Source organism: Carlito syrichta, unplaced genomic scaffold (genome assembly GCF_000164805.1).
Source record: "Carlito syrichta isolate Samal-C Ts95f unplaced genomic scaffold, Tarsius_syrichta-2.0.1 Scaffold304757, whole genome shotgun sequence".
In the NCBI taxonomy this organism is placed as follows: domain Eukaryota; kingdom Metazoa; phylum Chordata; class Mammalia; order Primates; family Tarsiidae; genus Carlito; species Carlito syrichta.
In genome coordinates this window covers 709,869-731,579 of record NW_007248853.1, presented here as the reverse complement: position 1 = coordinate 731,579, position 21,711 = coordinate 709,869, and the positions used below count along the sequence as shown (strand labels likewise).

At 42.3% G+C, this 21,711-nt stretch overlaps 1 protein-coding gene across 1 annotated transcript in view; it reads left to right on the top strand.

Moving 5' to 3' along the window:
- Nucleotides 1-21,711, top strand: part of PDGFRL (platelet derived growth factor receptor like) — a 62,750-nt gene that overhangs the window by 10,207 nt on the left and 30,832 nt on the right. Inside the window, exons 3-4 of the mRNA XM_021713836.1 lie at nucleotides 5,610-5,614; nucleotides 12,076-12,373. Of these exons, the coding sequence (XP_021569511.1) occupies nucleotides 12,210-12,373 (164 nt within the window). The 5' untranslated portion in view covers nucleotides 5,610-5,614; nucleotides 12,076-12,209. The remainder of the gene's footprint in view (nucleotides 1-5,609; nucleotides 5,615-12,075; nucleotides 12,374-21,711) is intronic.

Sequence of the window (21,711 nt, the reverse complement as noted above, 5' to 3'; positions counted from 1 at the left end):
GGAGGCCTCTGCTCCTGAGGCCGGGTGCTGCCACCTACTCACAAGGCAACCTCGGATCCTTTTGCACAATTCCAATTCTACCTCCCTCCCCCAGCCCCCGTCCCGCCCCGCATTCCTGGATGTGTCTCTTATGCTACCTGGGGCTCCAATCCTGCAAAACCTGCCTAGGTCTTCGACCCCAAAATTGTATGGATTAAATCTCAAAACGAATCAAAACACCACGCTTGTTCCATTTTTTTTTCATCTAACTGGATGGGAAAAAGTGAAGAAAATGCATTTGGGGGAGGTTCGGCATACGGGGTGGTGCTCTGCTGTGTGGTTTTGAATGCGTGCCTGCCCTGGGTCCACCCTGCTGCGTGGACTCAACCACAGGGTCAGGCAGGCTTCGTTTTTTCCTGTTTATGTGTGCGAGTGGATGTATTTCTGTTTGTTGTACACGTTATGTATCATTGTTGTATCAGCTGTATCACTTGTTCCATTATTTACTCCATTGGTGTTATTCATTTTTCACCTGGGTATGTCCTGGGACCCTCAAACTTCTCTTGAAATTCCTCAGCCGCAGCCACAATTTTTGCTGAGATTTGACGGAAAAGCAGCTTTTGCTGTTATGCAACCTCACGTTGGAGCCAGCTCAACCTGGCTCACATTTTATCCACTCCATCCTGACCAGCTTCTTTATTTCCTATGAAACTACACGCATATGCCAATAAAACACCACACTTGAGTTTGCAAAGCCCAAGACAGTTGTGGGACTCGAAGTTGAATGTGAGGATACTGAAGTCTAGAACCATGCTTGATAAAATGTAGACAGCGCTTCTCCTGGGGGGAAAGTAACACTTAACTCTTTGCTCAGAGAGAAGCTGGTATGAGTTTAGTTTGTAAAATGCAATATTTTGAAATGCTCCTGGCAGTTCCTTGTGTGTGACTGTTGAAATAGCGGAAATGCAGTATTGGGTATCATTTTCTGAGCAGGGCAGAAGATGGCCAGACAAAATAATTTCAGATAGTTCATTCCCTTGTTTCTACCCAAGATGCCAGTCTCAGAGGTTCAGGGAGCAGCTTCTGCCTCTGCCTCCTAGAACACGCCCAGCCCATGTGTGCCCAGACCATGTGGGTTATTACAAACATTTACCTCAATAAATTAGCATCTGTTTAAGTAAAGTGGAATTCATATGAACAATAAGCATTTATGAGACAATCGGAGAAAGTGGAACAACTGAATATTTTATAAAAAATAATTGATACATTTTAGATGTGATAGCACTGTGGTTTTGTTTTTTAAAGTATATATGACATATGGGCTATTTATGGATAGTAGTCTTTACATAGACTATCGTATAGCTTATCTGTATATAGACTATGAAAAGTAGAGAATGTGGTGCACTGTGATGGTGCCATTACACTCCAGCCTAGGTGATAGAGTGAGACCGGACTCAAAAAAGAAAGAGAGAGAGAGAGAGAGAGAGAGAGAGAGAGAGAGAGAGAGAAAGAAAGGTTTTTCAGTTTTGAGTTGTGGGGTGGGTTGGGATCAGGAACAACCAATGAGGAATTACAGGATGATACAGAAAGGCTTTCCAGTGCTGGTCTCTGATTGGCAGGTTGGGAATATGCTGCCTGCTGGGCCATCCCGAAGCACAAAATCCAGACACAAGGCCCATGTGTCAACCTGTCCCACTGACTTTCAGTTTTTCTGATCACATCTAGGAGAGCACCTTCTAAGAGGAAAAGGCTTCCCTGCGGGTGCGTGTTGAGGTGGACATCTGTCCTATCCCCGCAATGTTTGCCTTGCCCAATTCTAAAATGCTTTACATTTTTGGAAATAATGTTCTTTCTTCTTCCAAAGATGACACATAATACTCCATGGCATGAAACGGAGGCATGAAAACAGTTAATAAATAGCCCAAGATCCCACTTTCAGACATTCTCACAGCACCTATTTTCAGCATTAGTATGGAATATGTGCCACTGAGCTTATTGATATGGTTATTTCTTCATTAAAAAGTATAAAATCACAGGTGCTTCCCAACTTTTGATTACCTACGTGTTTTTATTCAATGTCAAGAGCAAATGTTAAAGTATAAATATTGATTTGTTACTGATACTTTGTTAAACACACCGGAGCCTTGATCCATGTTAATTTGATCTTCAGCCCAAGTCTGGGTTTATTTTGTGGATTTTCTTGTTGGGAGGACTAAATAGATTCGTTATGGTTTGAGGGCCAGACAGCCAGATCTCTAAGAAGATAAGGAGATCTTGTCAGAGACACAATGATGATGATTCTCTAACCAGGGTCCTGTATCTCTTTTATGTCTTAAATTATTTTTTGGATAAAGAGGGTAAAAAAATAGTTTAGAAATCTTTATAATGGAAAAATTTAAAAATTCCTTATTGTTTATGGGCGCAAATAATGAATGTTTTGAAACATTAAGGAGCCTGGCCTATATGTTTGACATACAAAATATTCTCTGATCATTAAAGCCCAGAAAGAGAAAAGTTTGAGGGCAAGAGAGAGATCTGGTGGTCAGAGGAATGAGAAAAGTTCTGGGGAGTGGTGTTTTTCCTTGGACAAGGTTATAGAGCTCTTTCTTTGTGATGCTCATAATCAAATGAAGAAGACAGACAATAAATGAAGAAGTAAAGATATAGCTTCAGGAAGTGATATGTGCCATGAAGAATCATTAATCAGGATGTATTAGTCCTAAGCAGCTGTAACAAACTACCATGAACTGGAAGACTTAAAACAACAGAAGTTATCTGGACACAGTGGCTCATACATGTAATCCCAGCACTTTAGGAAGCCAAGGCAGGAGAATCTCTTGAGGCCAGGAGTTTGAGACCAACATGGGCAACAAAGCAAGACCTCATCTCTGCAAAAAAATTAAGAAAATTAGCTAGTGTGGTGGTGCGCACCTACAGTCCTGGCTACTTGGAAGACTGAGGCAGAAGGATCATTTGAGCCCAGTAGTTCGAGGATGCAGTGAGCCATGATCATTCCACTACACTCCAGCCTGGATGACAGTGAGACCCTGTATCATACAAACAAACAAACAAACAAACAAATCCAGAAGTTTATTTCTCACAGTCTGGAGGCTTGAAGTCCAATATCAAACAGTGTCAGCAAAGTCAAAGTCATGCTGCTTCTAAGACTGTGGATACAATCCTTCCCTGCCTCTCCTAGCTTCTGGTGGTGACTAGCAATCCCTGGTGTTCCTTGACTTGCAACAGCATCACTCTAATCTCTGCCTTCAATGCCCCTTGGCCACCTTCTCCCTGTGTGTCTGTCTTCATGTGGCATTTTTCTCTGTGTGTGTGTCTTTTCTTATAAGGACATCAGTCTTATTGGATGAGAGCCTGCCCTAATGACCTCATCTTAACTTGATTACATCTGCAAATACCCTATTTCCAAATGAGGTCATATTCATGGGTACCAGGGGTTAGGACTTCAATGTATCTGTTTAGAGGACACAAATCAACCAATCACACAGTATGAGGCATAGAGAAGACTGCGGAAGGGAGCAAGGGTGCTGTTGGGATGAACAGTTGGAAAGCCGGTGCGACGTCAAGAAGCAGACCCTGAATGTGTCTGAAAGAAGAGCCTTGCAGGACAAGGGCACTGGGAGAGCAACAGCTTCAAGGACAGCTTACACCAGGGGCCAGTGTGGCTGAAGAACCGTGAGGTAGGAGACAGGAGATGGCAGAGCCTTGTAGGGCATGGGGAAGATTTAGGGCTTTCTTCTAATTGAAATGAAAGTCACTGAGGGTTCTGAGCAGAGGACTGCTCATGATCTGCGTTTTCAAAGAGATGTGCTGTGGTTTGCATATGGTTTGTCTGAGCCAAATCTCATGTTGAAATTTGATTCCCAGGGTGATGGTGTTAGGGGGTGGGGACTAGTGGGAGGTGTTTGGTCATGAAGGCAGATCCCTCATCAGAAGATAAATGCCCTCCCTTGGGTGTGAGTGAATGTTATGCTATTGGTTCCCATGAGAGCTGGTTGTTAAAAAGATCTCAGTTCACCTCCTACCATGTGATCTCTGCACAGCCAGATCCTTATCTTTTGTCATGAGTGGAAGCAGCCTGAGGTCCTCATTTGAAGCAGGTGTTGGCACCATGCTTCTTGTAAAGCCTGCAGAACCATGAGCCAATAAAGTCTCTTTTCTTCATAAACAACCCAGTCTCAGGTATTCCTTTATAGCAGCACAAGACAGACTCAGACAGAAAATTGGTCCCAAGGAATAGGACATTCTATAAAGATACCTGAAAATGTGGAGGCGGCTTTAGAACTGGGTACTGAGCAGAGGCTGGAAGAGTTTGGAAAGCTCGGAAAACAGAAAGATGAGGGAAAGTTCGGAACTGCTTAGATATTGGTTAAGTGGTTATGACCAGAATCCTGATAGAAATATGGACGGTAAAGGCCATGCCGACAATGTCTCAGCGGAAACGAAGAACTCATTGGAAAAGGTCATCCATGTTAGGCCGTAGCAAAGAACTTGGCTGCATGTGTCCCTACCCTAGGGCTTTGTGGAAGGCTGAACTTAAGAGTAAAGTCTTAGGGTGTCTAGTGGAAGAAATGTCTAAGCAGCAAAGCACTCAAGGAGTGGCGGGTGTGGCTATTTTGTGGCAGCAAAGGAATGGCCAACAGGCGGAATTTATAATTGAAAGGGAGCAGAAAATAAAAGCTTGGAAAATTCTCAGCCTGGCCTTGTGGTAGAGAAGGAAACAACATTTTTTAGGAGAGGAATCCAATGGTACAGCTGAGAGACCGCTTACTAAAGAGATCAGCATGAATAAAAGGGAGTCAGGCAGGTGATAATAGTCAAAACATGGGGAAAAGGCCTTCAAGACAATTCAGAAATTTTCGAGGATGCCCCTCTCAGTACAGGCCCAGAGACCTCGGAGGACAGAATGGTTTTGCGGGGATAGGCCCTGGGCCCTGATGCCTTGTGGCACTTTGGGACGCTCCTCCCATATCCCAGCTGCTCTGACTCCAGCCTTGTCTCAGAGGACCTCAGGGACTGCTCTGGAGGGCACCAGCCCTAAATCCTGGCAACTTCCACTTGGTGTTAAGTCTACAGCTATGCAGAATGGTTTGGCGGCTTCCATGTGGATTTCAGTGCCCAGGCAGAAGCCTTCCTCAGGGGTGGACCCACTGCAGAGAGTCCCCATGGAGCACTGCCTAGTGGAGCCACGAGAACAGGGCTGCCGTGGGGGCCCCAGAATGACAGAGCCACCAGCAACATGCACACAACCTGGAAAAGCTGCAGGCGTTCCACTCCCACCCAGAAGAGTAGCTATGTGGGTGGCACCCAGCAAAGCTACAGGGGCGCTTGGGAGCCCCCCACCCCCTTGCACCAGTGTGCCAGATGTGGGTCGTGGAGTCTGAGTTTTGGAATTGTGGTGTGGGCCTTCTCTTTCCTTTCTTTTGGCCTATTCCTCCCTTTTAAAATAAGAATATTTGCTGAATGTCTGTTCTACCCTTGTTTCTGGAAGTAAATAACTTGTTTCTAGTTTCGGCTCATAGCTGTAAGGAGCTTGCCTTGAGTCTCAGATGAGACTATGGGCTTTTGAGTTGATGCTGGGACAAGTTAAGACTCTTGGAACTGTTGGGAAGGGATGGTATTTTGCAATATGAGAAGGATGTAAAATTTGGGGGGCTGGAATGCTATGGTTTAGATATCTTACCTTCTCATTTGATCCCCAGTGTTGGAGTGGGACCTGGTGGGAGGTGTTTGGGTCATAGGGGCAGATCCTTCATGCATAGATTAACGCCCTCCCTCATAGGTGAGTGAGTTCTTGCTCTGTTCCCTCGAGAACTGGCTGCTAAAGAGCCTGGCACCTCCTTCTCCCTTAATTCCTCTCTTGATGCGTGACCCTTGTACACACTAGCTCTCCTTCACCTTCTGCCAGAGGCCCTCACCAGATACTTAATTTGAACCTTCTAGCCAGTGGAACCATGAGCTAAATAAACCTCTTTTCTTTATTGATGGTCCAGCTTCAGGTAGTTCTTGATAACAACATTAACACACTAAGGAGTGCTAGGATAGAAACTGGAAGCTACTTAGGTGGTTTAATGTCTAAGTGACTTGTCCCAGGCAGGTGAGACTGAGGTTTTTGTCCTAAGCAACGGGGTGGATAGAGTTGCCATTTGCTGATCAAGGGAACCCCCCCTCCCCCCGGAAAAAGCAGGTCTGAAGGGGCATCCAGAGGTCAGTTTTAGACATGCTAAATTTGAGCTGCCTACTAGTCTTCCAAGCGGCCATGCTGAGTAAGCGACAGAATATTCAAATCTGGAGTTTGGAAGCAGGGTTAGGCCAGGTGCTAGGGCAGTCTTCAGCACTTAAATGCTGCAAGAGCCATGGGACAGCTTGAGGTTATTTCGAGAGTGAAGGTAGTTAGGAGTAATCAGGCAAGAAAGGAAAACAGGGAACAGCTGCCAACCAGAGACTGAAACGTTGTCAGTGACAGAGGAGGAAAACCAAGACAGTGCAGTGCCCTGGGAGCCATGTGAATTAAGTTTTTCAAGAAAAGCGCCATCTGTGTTCTAACAGGCATTCCGGAAAATGCTTCAAATTAAGGCGTCCATCCTGGTATAGAAAAATCTAATTCTTAGAAATTGCAATTTAAAGAAAATGTGACCTGGCATGGTGGCTCATGCCTATAATACCAGCATGGGAGGCCGAGGCAGGAGGATTGCTTAAGCCCAGGAGTTCAAGACCTTTCTGGGCAACATAGTGAGACCCTGTCTCTACAAAAAATACAGTTTAGTCACATTTTCGTATGGGATTAACAAGTCTCTTGATTGATGTCTAATTTGGTGTTTTTGTATCATATAACAGGAATTCAAGCTATCAGAAATGACAGTAATCATCTATACATCCTATGGAATTTAGGCAACCAAATTTAGGCTATTTGTATGACTTTTTTAAAAATAATTTTTTTATTTTAAATATGTGGGGTACAATTCAGGGTTAGGTGCACAAATGTTCATTATGCAGGTACCCTTGTTGATGAGGTGTGCCCCTCCCTCCCCTGGCAGTTTCCCATGACTGCCACTCCTGCCCCTTGTATGACTTCTAAACTCTTAGATCTTGTGGCTATGTTACTCAGAAACATCAGATGATCTAATTATGGCTAGTGTGCATCCAAATGTTTACTATTAACCCTGCAAAATGGTTCCACCAGTTGATCTAATGGCACAGTTGGTCCAGCTCCTTGACCACAGAATTGCCCGACGGTTTGATGGTAAGGAACCAGCTTAGTAGACTCCTAGACATCACACAGTCCTGGGACTGAGTGACTCCCAAATCCCATCTCTAACTTTTTTTTTAGTTTTTTATTTCATTTCATTTTAGAATTGTGGGGTGCGTGTGAGGATTTCCTACACAAGTAAACTATATGCAGATGAGGTTTGGGCTTCTGCAGTCCTCTCTCCCGATAGTGGACCTGGTACCTAGTGCATTGTTGTGTGCTCTTTGTCTTTCTCCCTCCTTCTCTCCTCTAGCAGTGTCCGGCATCTGTTGTTCTCATCTTTGTGCTCATGTGTCCAGTGATCAGGGTCTACTATGAGTGAGAACATGTGATATTCAGTTTTTTGTTTCTGTGATCGTTCACGTAGAATGATGGTCTCCATCTGCATTCATGTGACTGCAAAGGACATGATTTTGTTCTTTATGGCTGTGTAGTATTCCACTGTGTATATATGTGCCACATTTTCTTTATCCAGTTCACTATTGGTGGGCATCTGAGTTGGTTCCATGTTTTGGCTTTTGTGAATAGTGCTGCAGCAAACATACATGTGCAGGTGTCTTTTTAGTAGAGTGATTTATGTTCCTCTAGTTATATTCCCAGAAATGGGTCAAATCCCATGTCTAACTTTTTAAAAGTATATGACTCTTCAGCCTATGTCAATTATTTTCCAAAGATCTAAAAAAAAGAATTTGTATTATAGATAATGAAAGATACAGTGCATTGCCATTGCATTTTTGAGACTATTATATAGTTTTTTTGTTTTTTTGTTGAGATGGAGTCTCACTCTGTCACCCAGACTGGAGTACAGTGGCTGCTCCCGGCCACCGCAGCCTTGACCTGCTGGGCTCTGGCGATCCTTCCTCCTCAGCCTTCCAAGTAGCTGGAACTACAGGCGCGCACTACCACACCTGGCTAGTTTTTTGATTTATTGTAGAGATGAGGTCTCACCAAGTTGCCCAGGCAGGTCTCGAACCCGCAGGCTCAGGCAATCCACTCACCTCAGCCTCCCAAAGCGTGAGATTACAGGCTGAGCCACCGAGCCTGGCTTTTATAGCTTACTTTATAGAGAAATAGGTGGCAAAATTCACAAATATCATTTATTTTTATTTTTGAGTTGGAGTCTCACTCCATCGCCCAGACCAGAGGGCAGTGGCACGCTCATGGTCACCCCAACGTCTACCTGATGGGCTCCGGCTATCCTCCCAACTCAACCTTTTAAATAGCCGGAACTACAGGTGCGTGCCACCACACCCAGCTAATTTTTGATTTATTTTAAAGATGAGGTCTCACCAAGTTGTCTGGGCTAGTCACAAACCTGCGGGCTCAGGCAGTCCACTCAGCTCAGTCTCTCAAAGTGCTAGTATGACAGGCTGAGCTACAAGCCTGGCCACAAATATCATTATTGACGTCAGGCCCAGGCCTGCTAGCTGTGTGACCTTGGGAAGTTACTTGCTCTCATCTGTCTCAGTTTCCTCATCTGTGAATTGAGAATGATGTGGTAATACTAACCACCTCATGTATGCTATGGGAATTAAATGACTTAATATATTTAAATACTGAGAATAGTGTTTGATCCACAGTCATTGCTAGTTAAGTGCTACTTGCTATTTTATGGTTGTCTCGTGTGATCTCCGTGACCAACTTGCCATGGAGGCTGCACAGCTGTTATTTTTTTAAATTTACCGATGCCAAGTAGCTCACCCCAGGTCATCAGGAAGGGAGTGAAACACCAGAACCTCTGACTCCAAGTCTAGAGCTTTCTCTGGTTCATGCCATTGCTTCTTGATCCACTTAAAGATCAGCATATTGTTGCAGTTTCACTGTATTTGCACAAATCTCATGCATAGCACCATGAGATTCTTTGTTTGATATGACAAGGCGTTCCAAGCCAAACAGAACTTGATGCTGGGGAGGAGAGCCCAACCTTCCTGGAAGGGCTGGAGATGCTTTTCCAAGGCATACATTAGAATCCCCCAGTGAGGAGATGCTGGTCAAAAAATGTCTCCAGAGTGAATGAGCAAATGTTACAGAGCAAGAAGGAAGCAGGACAAAGGACCGTGATTATTCGACACCAACTGAGAATCACAATAAAACTTTATTCATCAAAAGTGACCTATTAACCTCTCTAATTCCATAGAACCGTGTTGGAGGAGAAAATAAATTCATTAGAAGAATCACTGACTGCTGCTTCTGTGAGGATTATCTGTTAAGCACAGTCATTAATATCAAAGAACTAGGGCTGCCCAGATGGGCGGTTGGGGGAAAGGCCAGCCCTGAGGGTAGCGTCCAAATAACCTCACTATAAATTTTCTGAGCAGCTCAGTTGCTTCCGAACTAGTTATATACACTGAGAGAGACATCTACTCTCATTTTTCCATTCTTTAAGAAACACATACACTTTTCCAAGAACAAAGTGGAGAAGGTAGGAAAGTGACACCAGGAAGATGAAAATGTAGAAGGATGTAGCGATCCCTTCCTTTCCCTACTTCCTTCGAGAACCCTGCTCCAAAAAAGCCCTCCTACCACTTAGTTTTCTTTCCTCCCTCCTTCCCTCCCTTCCTTCCTTCCTTTTTGAGTTGGGGTCTCACTCTGTCACCCATGCTGAAGTGCCATGGCATGCTCACGGCCACTGGCCAGCACAGTCTCGACCTACTGGGCTCAGGTGATCCTTCCACCTCACCCTTCCAAGTAGCTGGAACTACAAGTGTACACCACCATGCCCAACTCATTTTTCTTGATTTATTTTAGAAACAATATCTCACCAAGTTGCTTAGGCTGGTCTTGAACCCCTGGACTTAGACAATCCTCTCGCCTCCACCTCCCAAAGTGCTGGGAATATAGGTGTAAGCCACTGTGCCTGGCCTCTTTTTTTAACAGGATCTTGCTCTGTCATCCAGGCTGGGATGCAGTGGCATGATCATAGCCCACTTAAACTCCTGGACTCAAAGGATCCACTCGTCTCAGCCTCCCGAGTAACTGCGGCTACAGGCACATGCCATGATGCCCAAAAACTTTTGTGTGCTTTGTAGAAGTGGGGTCCACTATGTTGCCAAAACTGGTCTCAAAGTCCTACCACTTCTTAAAGTATAGTTTTCTTTTTTACTTTCTTCCTTCCTTCCCCCTTCCCCTCTTCCCTTCCTCCCACCCTCCTTCCCTCCCCTCCTCCCCCCTCCCTTCCCCTCCACCTCTCCCTTCCTTCTTTAATAGGGTCTCACCAATGTGCCCAGTCCCATTTTCTTAAAATGGCAATTTCTGAGAATTAGATCCTTCTATTCCAAGATAAAGACCTTAATTGGAAGCATTTTCCAGAACACCTGTTAGACACAGTTGATGAAGCCTTTCTTGAAAAATTTGATTCACTTGGCCCCCAGGATCCTGTGCTGTCTTGGATTTACTCCTATGTCACTGACTACTGTTCAGTCTCTGTTTGGTAGCTCTTACCCATTTTTCTTTTTTGCCTGGGTATATGTCGAGGCGGATTTTGAGCTTCTACAGATAGGAGGTCAAACTGAAGCTGTAGGAAAAGTCCCTTCTTCACGTTTGCTCAGTGGATACTACTACATGGCAGTTTGAGATTTGGCAGTGGAGGCCTTTGAGGTTTCTGAAGCCCAGAGGCCTACCAAGGGCAGGGAATTGGGAGCAAGCTTCCCTGGGTGCAGGCAATAAGGGGTGTGTTTTCTATAGAGAAGGCAAAAACAATGATAACCTAAAGTCAGTCAGCTTTTTATTACCATGATTTGCCAGCTTCTCTCAACAGTGTTGGTAGTAAGATACTCTGTCCCCCCAAAAATTTTGTTGACTAAATTTTAAATCATTGCTATAGACACTGTCGAATTTTAATAACTTACATATACTTTTTTTTGAGAAAGCAGGAATTTTATTAAGAATACAGAAAAGGGGACCTGAAAGAGAGTTGCCCACATATAAGTTTTAATTTAGCATATGGTTAGTCTTATTCTTTAATATACATTGTATTCTATGTAGATGTCGTCAGCACTTGACAAATGTGAAATGCATTCATTCTTAGAGCTAGTTCATTATGGTTTGAAATCTTTTGCATGCACTGTCCATCACAGTTTCTATCTCCAGCTCCTGTGGGACTACATATTCCTGCTAGTTTAAACAGTAGATTCAAAGGCCAGGTGCAGTAGCTCACGCCTGTAATCCTTTGGGAGGCAGAGGCAAGAGAATTGCCTGAGTCCAGGTATTTGAGACCAGCCTGGGCAACATGGTGAGACCTCGACTCTATAATAAATCAAAAAATTAGCCAGGTGTGGTAGTGTGCACCTGTAGTTCCAGCTACTTGAAAGGTTGAGGTGGAATGATTGCCTGAGCCCAGCAGGTCAAGGCTGCAGTAGCTGGGAGCGTGCCACTGCACTCCAGGCTGGACAACAGAGTGAGACAACTACCCACCCCCACCCCAAAAAAGTAGATTCAAAATGAAAAATAACAGCATAAAGATCGCAAAGACAAGAAACAGACCTTGAATGGCTTTAGTTCTAATATTCTATGCGACCACTTGGAGACTGTGGGACAGAATGTGAACTACAAGGAATAATATTTTTGTTTTTGTCAGGACAAATTTTAGTTCCCAGATGAAATGTCCTGCTAAAGTTGAATAATATCTTTGAAGCTGAAACATATTTCTTTTTAATTATTAAGTGCCTTAAAGATAAAGAACGAATCAAGGAAATAGTTATCATGTGATGATTACTGAAAATAATGTTGACATATGAGGAAAGGTGTATTAAAAGTTATCTGCTCAATGTATCCAGTACTCTGGGATTGCCACCATGATAGCCCATTGCTCTCTTCTCACGTTTGTACAGTTACTGGCCAACACCCTCCCAAGAACAAGCGTCCAAAGGAACCAGGAGAGAATAGAATCAAACCTACCAGCAAAAAGGTGAAACCCAAAATCCCTAAAATAAAGGACAGGGACTCGGCAGATTCAACACCAAAGATGCAGTCTATCATGATGCAAGTGATGGATAAAGGTCGCTTCCAGAAACCTGCTGCTACCCTGAGCCTGATGGCAGGGCAAACTGTAGAACTTCGATGTAAAGGGAATAAAATTGGATGGAGCTATCCTGCATATCTTGATACCTTTAAGGACTCCCGCCTCAGGTAAGCATTTTTTTTTTCTTTTACTTGTGTTGGGTCAAGGGTTTAGTTTCATTCCCTTATTAAATATGATGTTGTTTCTGACATCTACCATTTCACTCTAATTGATTATAAAAATGGAAGCTCAATGAACAAAAGCCAAAGATTTTATTTCTTCATCTGGTTAACAAAATTGTTGTAAACCCTACCAATATTGGTTGAAAGAATGACATTTTATAGGAAACCCTATGACAATTTTACATGAAAACATGAATGAAATTTTATAGGAAACCAAAATTTTAATGCATAGAGAAACTGTAATGCATAGAGATGGATATTTAGGAATTCCTACTATGAAAAATAACGGACTCAATGTTTTGTGTTGATTTTGAAGTAATCATAATGAAAATGGAAACTAACAGGAAATTCCTATGAGCAATTTGACCAGAGAACAACTTAAGCTACTTTTAAACTTTTCAACTGTTTCTGTTTATTATTATTTTTTTCCTGTGAATATACAACTTTTATATTCAGAGGCCTCAACTGGAAGAAAGACAAAGATTTCTCATGTTTGAATGAGTAACTTTCAGGAGGCTGGCTTCTAGTTCGGGAAAAATGGTTAAGGTGATGATCATGATTATGACAACTGTGAAAAGCAAGAAAGAAAAACATGCTTTCCAGGGTGCCGGGAGAAGCCCTGAGCACTGGCTGTGGGGTTAAGGGATGTGCATGTGGTTAGGGTCCCGTGTATCTTTGAGGAAGTCCTCTCAACTCCCTAGGTCTCAATTTCCCTGTGTGTGGAGCTAAGGGGATGGGAGGACATGGTTTCTAAGACTCTTTCGAGCCCTACTTTCCTATGACTTATGATGGAAAAATATAGGATGTTGTCTGTTTGGGATGACTATAATGGAAAGAAAAAAGAAAGAGGATCACGGGCATCTCAAACTATGCATGCTCATCACAGATTCATAGTTCCACATAAGCTCCACCTCTGCAGAAATTCATCTCCCTCAAGGACACCACCGAGCGGCCACTGCACTCAGTCTGGGCGACAGAGTGAGACTCCAACTCAAAAAACAAAACAAAACAACAACAAAAAACAAAATCAGAGCCGATCATGTCACTGCCCTACATACCATTCAGTGGATTTCGCTTATGGATAAAGTCCAACATCCTCACATGATAGATGAGGCCCTCCCTGATCTGCAATGTCTCTCTAGAATTATCTCTACTCTGCTTTTGCTGGCCTGGGCTCCTGTGAGACGGTCCAAATGTCCAGGCTTTGGGACCGTAAAACTTGCTGCTTTCATAGCCTGGACCATTCTTGGCCCCCTCTTTACCAAGCCAACCTCAGCCCAGGCATCACTTTCTCTGGAAAACCCATGCTGGGCCTCCCTAAGTTCCCATGGCATCTGGTGTTTCTTCTCTCCAGCTCGCTTCACACATGTAACTCCATCTATGTTATCCACTGAGGCTTAGCCTTCAGCTTCTTCTGTTTAATGACTAAATAACAATATTCCTCATCCTCCTACATGCACTTGTCCTTCTCTCCCTCGGCCACTCACACACACACGTACATATGCACACACCTTGGAAAATAAATAAATTAAGATATATGTATACATAATATTTACCTGTCTGTCTGTCTATCCTCTTGAATTAAGACTGCTTCAAATTTATATTATATGCCTATACCCTCTGGTATTGCATATATAATAGTGTAGCATCCTTCTTATAGTTTTATGGGCTGGATGGAGAGAAGAGAAGGAGAGAGGGGGTTGGTTTTTTCCATTTCCAATTTCACACTTGAAGTGTGTGTGTGTGTGTGTGTGTGTGTGTGTGTGTGTGTGTGTGTGTAAGAGAGTATGCATGTATACTCTGCATGGGACAAATCTGGAAAGATTTGCTACCATATATATTTGTGTGTGATAAAAACACATAACATAAATTTAATAATTTTTAGGTGTACAGTACTGTGTTGTTAACTATATTACACTGTTGTGTAAGCAGACCTCTAGAACGTTTTTGACTTGCATGGATGAGATCCTGGGCCCACTGAACAACTCTTTCTTTTGCCTCGCTTTCACTCCTGACAATCACCTTGCTACTCTGTTTCTATGAATTTGACTTTTCCAGGTGTTTGATATATATGGAGCTTGCAGTGTATTTGTCATTTTGTGACTGGCTTATTTCCCTTAGCATAATGTTCCCAAAGTTCTTTCGTGCTATAGCATATGACAGGATTTCTTTTGTGTTTAAGGCTGAGTAATATTTTATTGTATGTCTATACTAAATTTTTTAATCCAACCAACGATAGACGTTTAGGTTGCTTCCACCTTCTGGCTGTTGTGAACAATGCTGCAGGGAACCTGGATGTGCACGTATCTCTTTGAGATTTTGCTTTCAGTTCTTTTGGATAAATAGCCAGAAGTGGGGTGTACCATATACATGTTAAATGACATTGTTCACCAAAGTCAGATTCACACACTTAAGAAAATCAGAATTGATATAATTTAAATTATCTTGAACATTTAGTCTTTGACTTACACAGAATACACTAGACCTAGAGGATTTAGTGCCTGGTGATTCAGTATTTTCTAAGTATTTTCAAAATTATGTCTAACTTGTATTAAAGTATGTTTGAGAACATTTTAAAGACTCAAAGTGAAGTGAGCATGAATCCGAATTGAAGAGGGATATCCAGGATCTGAAAGAAAAACCAAAACTTTGACTTTTTAACTTTAAATAGTATTCATTTGAAGCACAGTAAGGGCCTTATAAGAAAGTGAAGACAGATGTGGGCCCCCCAAAACGTAATGAAACGTGAAAAATGTGAAAAACATCTAGTCATAACTACATCAAACAACAACAAAAAATCACGATTTATTTGACACCAGAGATTTAAGAAATGGACTCTTGACATCTTTCCCAGAACGTGGTGCCTTTGGATAGAGAAGCATTCATCCTGTGTTTTCTTTTCCTGTGGAATGAGTTCTTTCCAAGGCTATGACTGCTTTTGGGTTGGACGCTCCCCAGATGTTCTTCCAATAAAGCCTTGTAGTTTTAACCAATATTGGTGGCTTTCTGGAGCTAAGTTCACATGTCACCACATTTGTGTGAATTTAATCTTCTGACGACTTTATCTTTTTCACTAAATTGTAGGATGTTTCCTGTCACTGATCTATAAAAGCAGCAGGCCAACAGAGGGAGCAATTTATGAAGAAAAAAGAGCTGAGGAACTTTAGGGCCCCTGAAAGTAAAACAGGACCTAATTAGAGAAAAATGTCATATACGTACATCTGTTTTTTCCCTTAGTGTTGAGAAGGTCATCATCGCTTATTAAATACTTGAATGAATTAATATACATAGCTTTATTCATCAAGGCATATGATGTTTTGGTAAATGATTAAAACATGACATCCAGAAAGAAAAGTCAATGTCACCCAAATATAATTTGGCATCTCTATAAGATTAGAGGATACAGTTATCCATCTCTGTCCACTGATTTTTCACAATGGCTTTTTTTTAACATGGATGCTACCTCAGTTTCTTATCTTGTAAGGACCCTCTCAACTATGAATTTGGTATTTGAGAAAATATGTTTTAAAAAATCAATATTTCAGTAAGTCAACATAGTTTATCCAGCAGTAATTTCACATATATTTTAATGTAGATCTATGTATAATATACTTATTTATCATCTTAACAATATTCATCAATGTAACACAGTCTTCTATGTAACTTAAATCTTCTTACTTGGTTTCCAGTTGGTGGCTGTTTGAAAAGTTTTTACTATCATAGATAGTGCAATATAAACAGTGTTGTATAAATAACTTGCTACAATTGTTTATATGTGTAACACTGAGAAAGAAAGCATTCAATTTCCTCAAGCAAATCATAAGGATAAATGTGTCATGTCACATCTTTCCTGCTATGAGTATAAGGAAGAAGCCAGGCGCAGTGGCTCACTCCTGTAATGATAGCACTTTGGGAGGTGGAGGTGAGAGGATTGCCTGAGCCTAGGGGTTTGAGATCAGCCTGGGCAACTTGGTGAGACCTCATCTCTACAATAAATTTAAAAAATTAGCTGGGCATGGTGGCGTGCGCCTGTAGTTCTAGCTACTTGGAAAACTGAGGCAGAAGAATCACCTGAGCCCAGCAGGTTAAGACTGCAGTAGTCACTGTACTCCAGCCTGAAAAACAATTTCTCAAGGACAAGTCCATGTGATCTTCTGGGACAGTTAGTTCAGACCAGGACAACACAAATGAAGAAATCATGCACAGCCAACATGGCTGTTGATACAGAGGACCCGAGAAAGTTTGTTTACCTCTTTCCCAGCGATGTATGCACACTTACTTAATCCATTACTTGTAATATGGGGGTCTGTGTCTGGGCTCCCTCATGAAAGAGTCCCAGAAACACATCTGTTTGGGTCATCATCAGGTTCCTAGCAGCTAGAACAATGCTGGACACATACCAGATCTCAGGAAATAGTTTTTGGTTTAGTGCTCGTGTCAGAAATCAATTCCTAGTCATGCATTAATTCATTCAACGTTTAAAGACATAACTCAGTGCCAGCGTGTGCACTGTAAGTTTTGAGGGTAGGATCCACCAGGCGAACACCAAAGTATTTATGTGTTTTTATATCAATGGTTCTCTACCACCTCCATTTGCTCCCATTGTCTCAGAGCCTCCAGTTGTTTGACCGCATTTCCCTTTTTCCTCTTTATCTACACTGCGTCCTTTTGTCTTCACTTCTCTATCTTGGATTCTGAGGTCTGGCATTTCTACAAAACTCTTGAACATGTCCCAAGTTCTTTTGCTCTCTGTTCTTCTTTCATTTCTACTTGGAAGCTTTCAACTCCAAATGTTTCTGTTCACAGACTTTCTCTTGTCCTCACGTGGGCGCTGAGTACTGCTGGAGGAATCCACACAGCTGGCCAGATGGGTACCAGTAGATGTGTGGCCACCTCAATTTGGCCTAGCCAAGCTGAATACATCGCTCTGGAGAACTCACTTTTTCTCTCTTCTTAAACCTCTGGTCTCCTCCATCTCTCTCACTTTCAGCTAATGAATTTGTTGAGAAATTGGAGTTGCCATTGCCTTAGCTCCCTGTTATCACATCACTTCCTTTCCTGTTCTGCCAGTGATGGAAGGAAGGGTCTTGTTTCCTAAGACTAAAAGCTCTATCTGTCTATCTGTGTCCCAGATCTCTCTCATTCCTACCTACTTTCTCAGGAATTTTTATTTTTATTTTTGAGAGAGAGAGACAGACAGAGACAGAGACGTACTCTGTCACCCAGGCTAGAGTGCACTGGTACAATCAGAGCTCACTGCAGTCTCGAATTCCTGGGTTCTCGTGATCCTCCCGCCTCAGCCTTCCAAGTAACTGGGATTACAGGCACACATCATCACACCTGGCTAATTTTTTGTTGTTCTTTTGGTTTTTTTTTTTTTTAGAGACGGGGTCTCGCCATGTCGCATAGGCTTTTGCAGGAACTTTAACACATCAGTTATTGCCTCTTTGTTCTGGGTCTTCAATCTTTCCTTCTTGACTGTATCCTTTTCATAAGAAATTCTGCCCTGACCCCCAAGCACCCTCTGTCCTCTCTTTTTCCCTTCACAGCAAGTCTTCTGGGAGGAGTCTCTAAACTAGTGTTCACTTTTTTCTCTTATTCACTCTTGAACTACTCTGCTTGATTCCTGGTCCCATCACTCACATGCATTTTATCATCAAGGTCAACAAGAACCCCGATTTCAGTGTTCATGTTTCCATCCCCCGAGACTTGCTTCACCAGGTCCAATCAGCAGAGTGAAGGTCCTCTTGGCTTCTACAGCTTTGTGTTCTTCTGTTCTTCTGGTTCTTCTCTGTCTCATTGGCCTCTCCTTCTCTGGCTCTAAATCTTCTGCTCTCCCAGATGTTAGATGTTGGTTCTATGTCCTTTTCTCCTCTCACTAGATACTGCCAAATGCCCTCAATTCATCCCATGTTATAGTTACATGTTTCTTCTAAGCACCAGCTTGAGCTCTTCGGTTGCCTGCTCACCATATCTACTTGGATTGCTCATGAGCCTTTCTTGAAACTTTGCCATCCATCCCAGAAACTCAGGAGGCTGCGGTGGGAGGATATCATGAGGCCAGGAGTTTGAGACCAGCCTTGGCACTGTACTCCATCTCTATAAAAAATACAAAAATTAGCCAGGTGTGGTGGTGTGCACCTATAGGCTGAGGCTAGGAGTTCGACCTGCAGTGAGATATGATCTAGCCACTGCACTACAGATTGGGCGATGGAGTGAGATACTGTCTCCAAATAATAACAGTAATAATAACAGTAAATAAGCTTAATCTAAAACTGAGCTCATGATCCTTCTCCATACCTGGTCATCTTGTGTGTCCTTCAGTTCAGGGAATGGCATTAATTCCATCCAGTTGCCCTTGACCAGGGCCTGGGAGCCACCTGGGATACCTTCCTCCTGTTCCCTTCCACATCCAATCAATGATGCTACTATCTAATTATTTATTGACATTCCCCATGCCTTCCTGCCACAACAGCAATGACCCTAGTCTGTTTCCAGAGGTGGTGTCTGTTTATTCCCTGCTGTTTTGTTTCCCTAGCAGACAGCATAGTGTCTGGCATGCTGTAAGTCCTCTAGAAGTACAAGCAGGACCCAAAATAAACTGGAATTATCTTTTGACAGGCGGGCCCTTGGTAGTACTAGCTACCTCCCTTAAGTAAGGGTTCTAGGAACCCACGGGGATCAGAGTACCAGCTAGTGTTGTTGTGGGAGGCTGCATTTGGCTTTAGTGAATATTTTGGGCGGTTTCTTTCAATGAGTTTACCCATGTCATGATAGGTGATTTACACAAACCTGCCCACACCACACTGAGTATTCAGCAGTTTTTGACCAAAAACCGCATGATCTCCATGCCCTACCCTCCCCATTCACCCGATCTTGCCCTGAGCTACTTTTTAAAAAAATTTATTTCCCTGGCTTAAAAAAGTTCTCAAAGGGAAATGTTTTGCCGATGTGGAAGATTCAATACAGTGCATTCAGTATTGCTGAAATGCAAAATAATTATCAAGCACGAATAGCTGTGTATCGATGAATTAAAGCAAAGTCAGGGGAATTCTCTTTTAAGTTTTCATATTTATACTATATTAATTGTACAGAAGCATTTTTATTAATATCAAGAATGAGTGGAATGGACTCAGAAGAAATAATTCATAGGATTATCATAATGAAATAACTAAATTGGAGACTCGTATTTGTGACAGATGCCACTAAAAATAAATATACCATATGTCATCATTATCATAATAAACAACATTTATTAATTCCTTCCATGCACAAGGCACAGATGGCAATGATATATGGGGAAGAATACACTCAACAAATATTGATTGAGCACATGCTGTATGCCAGTCATGTCCTAACCACTGATGATATGAAGATAAATTCCACATCGTCCTTGACCTGAAGGGTCACAATAGAAAACAGATAACTACTAATTTTGTCATCGAACAGGTGTCCTACAAATTGATAAGAAAAATATTAAAACCTTGCTGAATCAATGTACAAAGGGCAAAAAAGGATATGTAACTAGAATCACATTGAGAAATCTTCAGCCTCATTAAAATGTAAATACATTCACAATTCATATGTTGAAACTGAATATTTATAGTGGCCACGTAAACTAGTAAAATCCACTAGGAGGAAAGAATTCAACAGAAGGAAAATGACTATATACTTGAAGATGTTCATTGCAGTATTGTCTACTATAGGAAAAATCAAAAGTAACCTAAAAGTTTGATAGAAGGAAAAAGATATGTAATTTTTGGTAATATGTTCAATCAAGTATTGTATTCATGTTAAATGGAAATTTATGAAGAGGTTGCAAAAATGAAAAATATGCTATAATGCTTATGTCAAATTATAAAGCAATGACCAACTATACACGTGAAGTAAGAAATACATAAAATTCACATTTGTTGAGTGAGTAGAAACATAGATTATTTCCCCTTTCATCTACTGAAATTGTTCCATCTTCCATCTAATGAAATGCTTTCATGGGTTCTGTAAGTTTACAACCAAACGAAATAAAAACAAATGAGTAACAGTAAAACAAACAAACAAACAAACAAACTGTTTTAGGTAGTGGAAAAAGCATCTCAATTGGTGTATTGCATCCAACAGAGAGTACTTTGAAGATGATTGAAGTTTAAACATGTAAGAATACACTATTCTTTGTAAATAAATTCCGGATTTTTTTGGGTCACCCCTTGTATTTCCATGAACAAATGGTGCCTGGGGGTGCTGAGCCTAGAGAGGTGCTAAATTCAGGCCCCTGAAATCATACAACTTGTGACACTGAGAACAAGCTCCTAAAAGAGACTTTAGTAGTTATATTGCTTGAGCCCTTCTTTTTTTTTTTTTGAGTTGGAGTCTCACTCTGTCGCCCAGACTGGAGTCCTGTGGCCGCTCCCGGCCACCGCAGCCTCGACTTGCTGGACTCCGGCGATCCTTCTGCCTCAGCCTTCTGAGTAGCTAGAATTACTGGCATGCGCTACCATGCCCGGCTGATTTTTTGATTTATTATAGAGATGAGGTCTCGCTGCCCAGGTGGGTCTCGAACCCACGGGCTCAGGCAATCCACTCACCTCAGCCTCCCAAAGGCGCGGGATTACAGACTGAGCTACCAAGCCCCACCGAGCCCGACCGAGCCCTTCTTTTTAACAGATAAGGAGACTGAGAGTCATAGAGGAGAGGTGAGTAGTTCAGAGTGACAAGATGATGGGTGGCTGCGGGAGTCCTGGGACTAGGAACTCCTGGTTCCGAAGACAGAGCTGCTGCTCTGACTCCAGACCTCTCTGGTCTGTCTAGAGGGATAAATTTAGATTACGATCCACCCTTGGCCCTTGGAGATAGTTTCAGGGAGGATAGATTTGTTGACTACTTTTTTTTTTTAAGCTCTAGATTAGACTAGACTAAACCGACACACCTGATTTCTGAAGTTAAGATTCTAAACAGAAATAAAAAGGATATACTTTATCCAGAGCGGTGCATCAGTTTCTTTCTGGAATAGCTTTGAATTGAGAGTGGTTGAAATTCCACATTGATTTAGGAAAACTCTGGACGCCAGAATGTTCAAATACCCATTGGGCTATTTGGAAAGGAGATCTCTGTCAAAAAGGCAAAATGACCCCTCATCCTAAAGGTCGGCTTTGCCCACCCCAGAGGCTGGAGTCATGATCTTGGAGTTCTTCCGGGTCTCCTGTCCTGTGATGCTTGTTTCCTTCTCATTAGCAAAATCATGCCATTAGAAGAGCCACTAGATGGCAGGTTTCAGCTGTGTTATGACT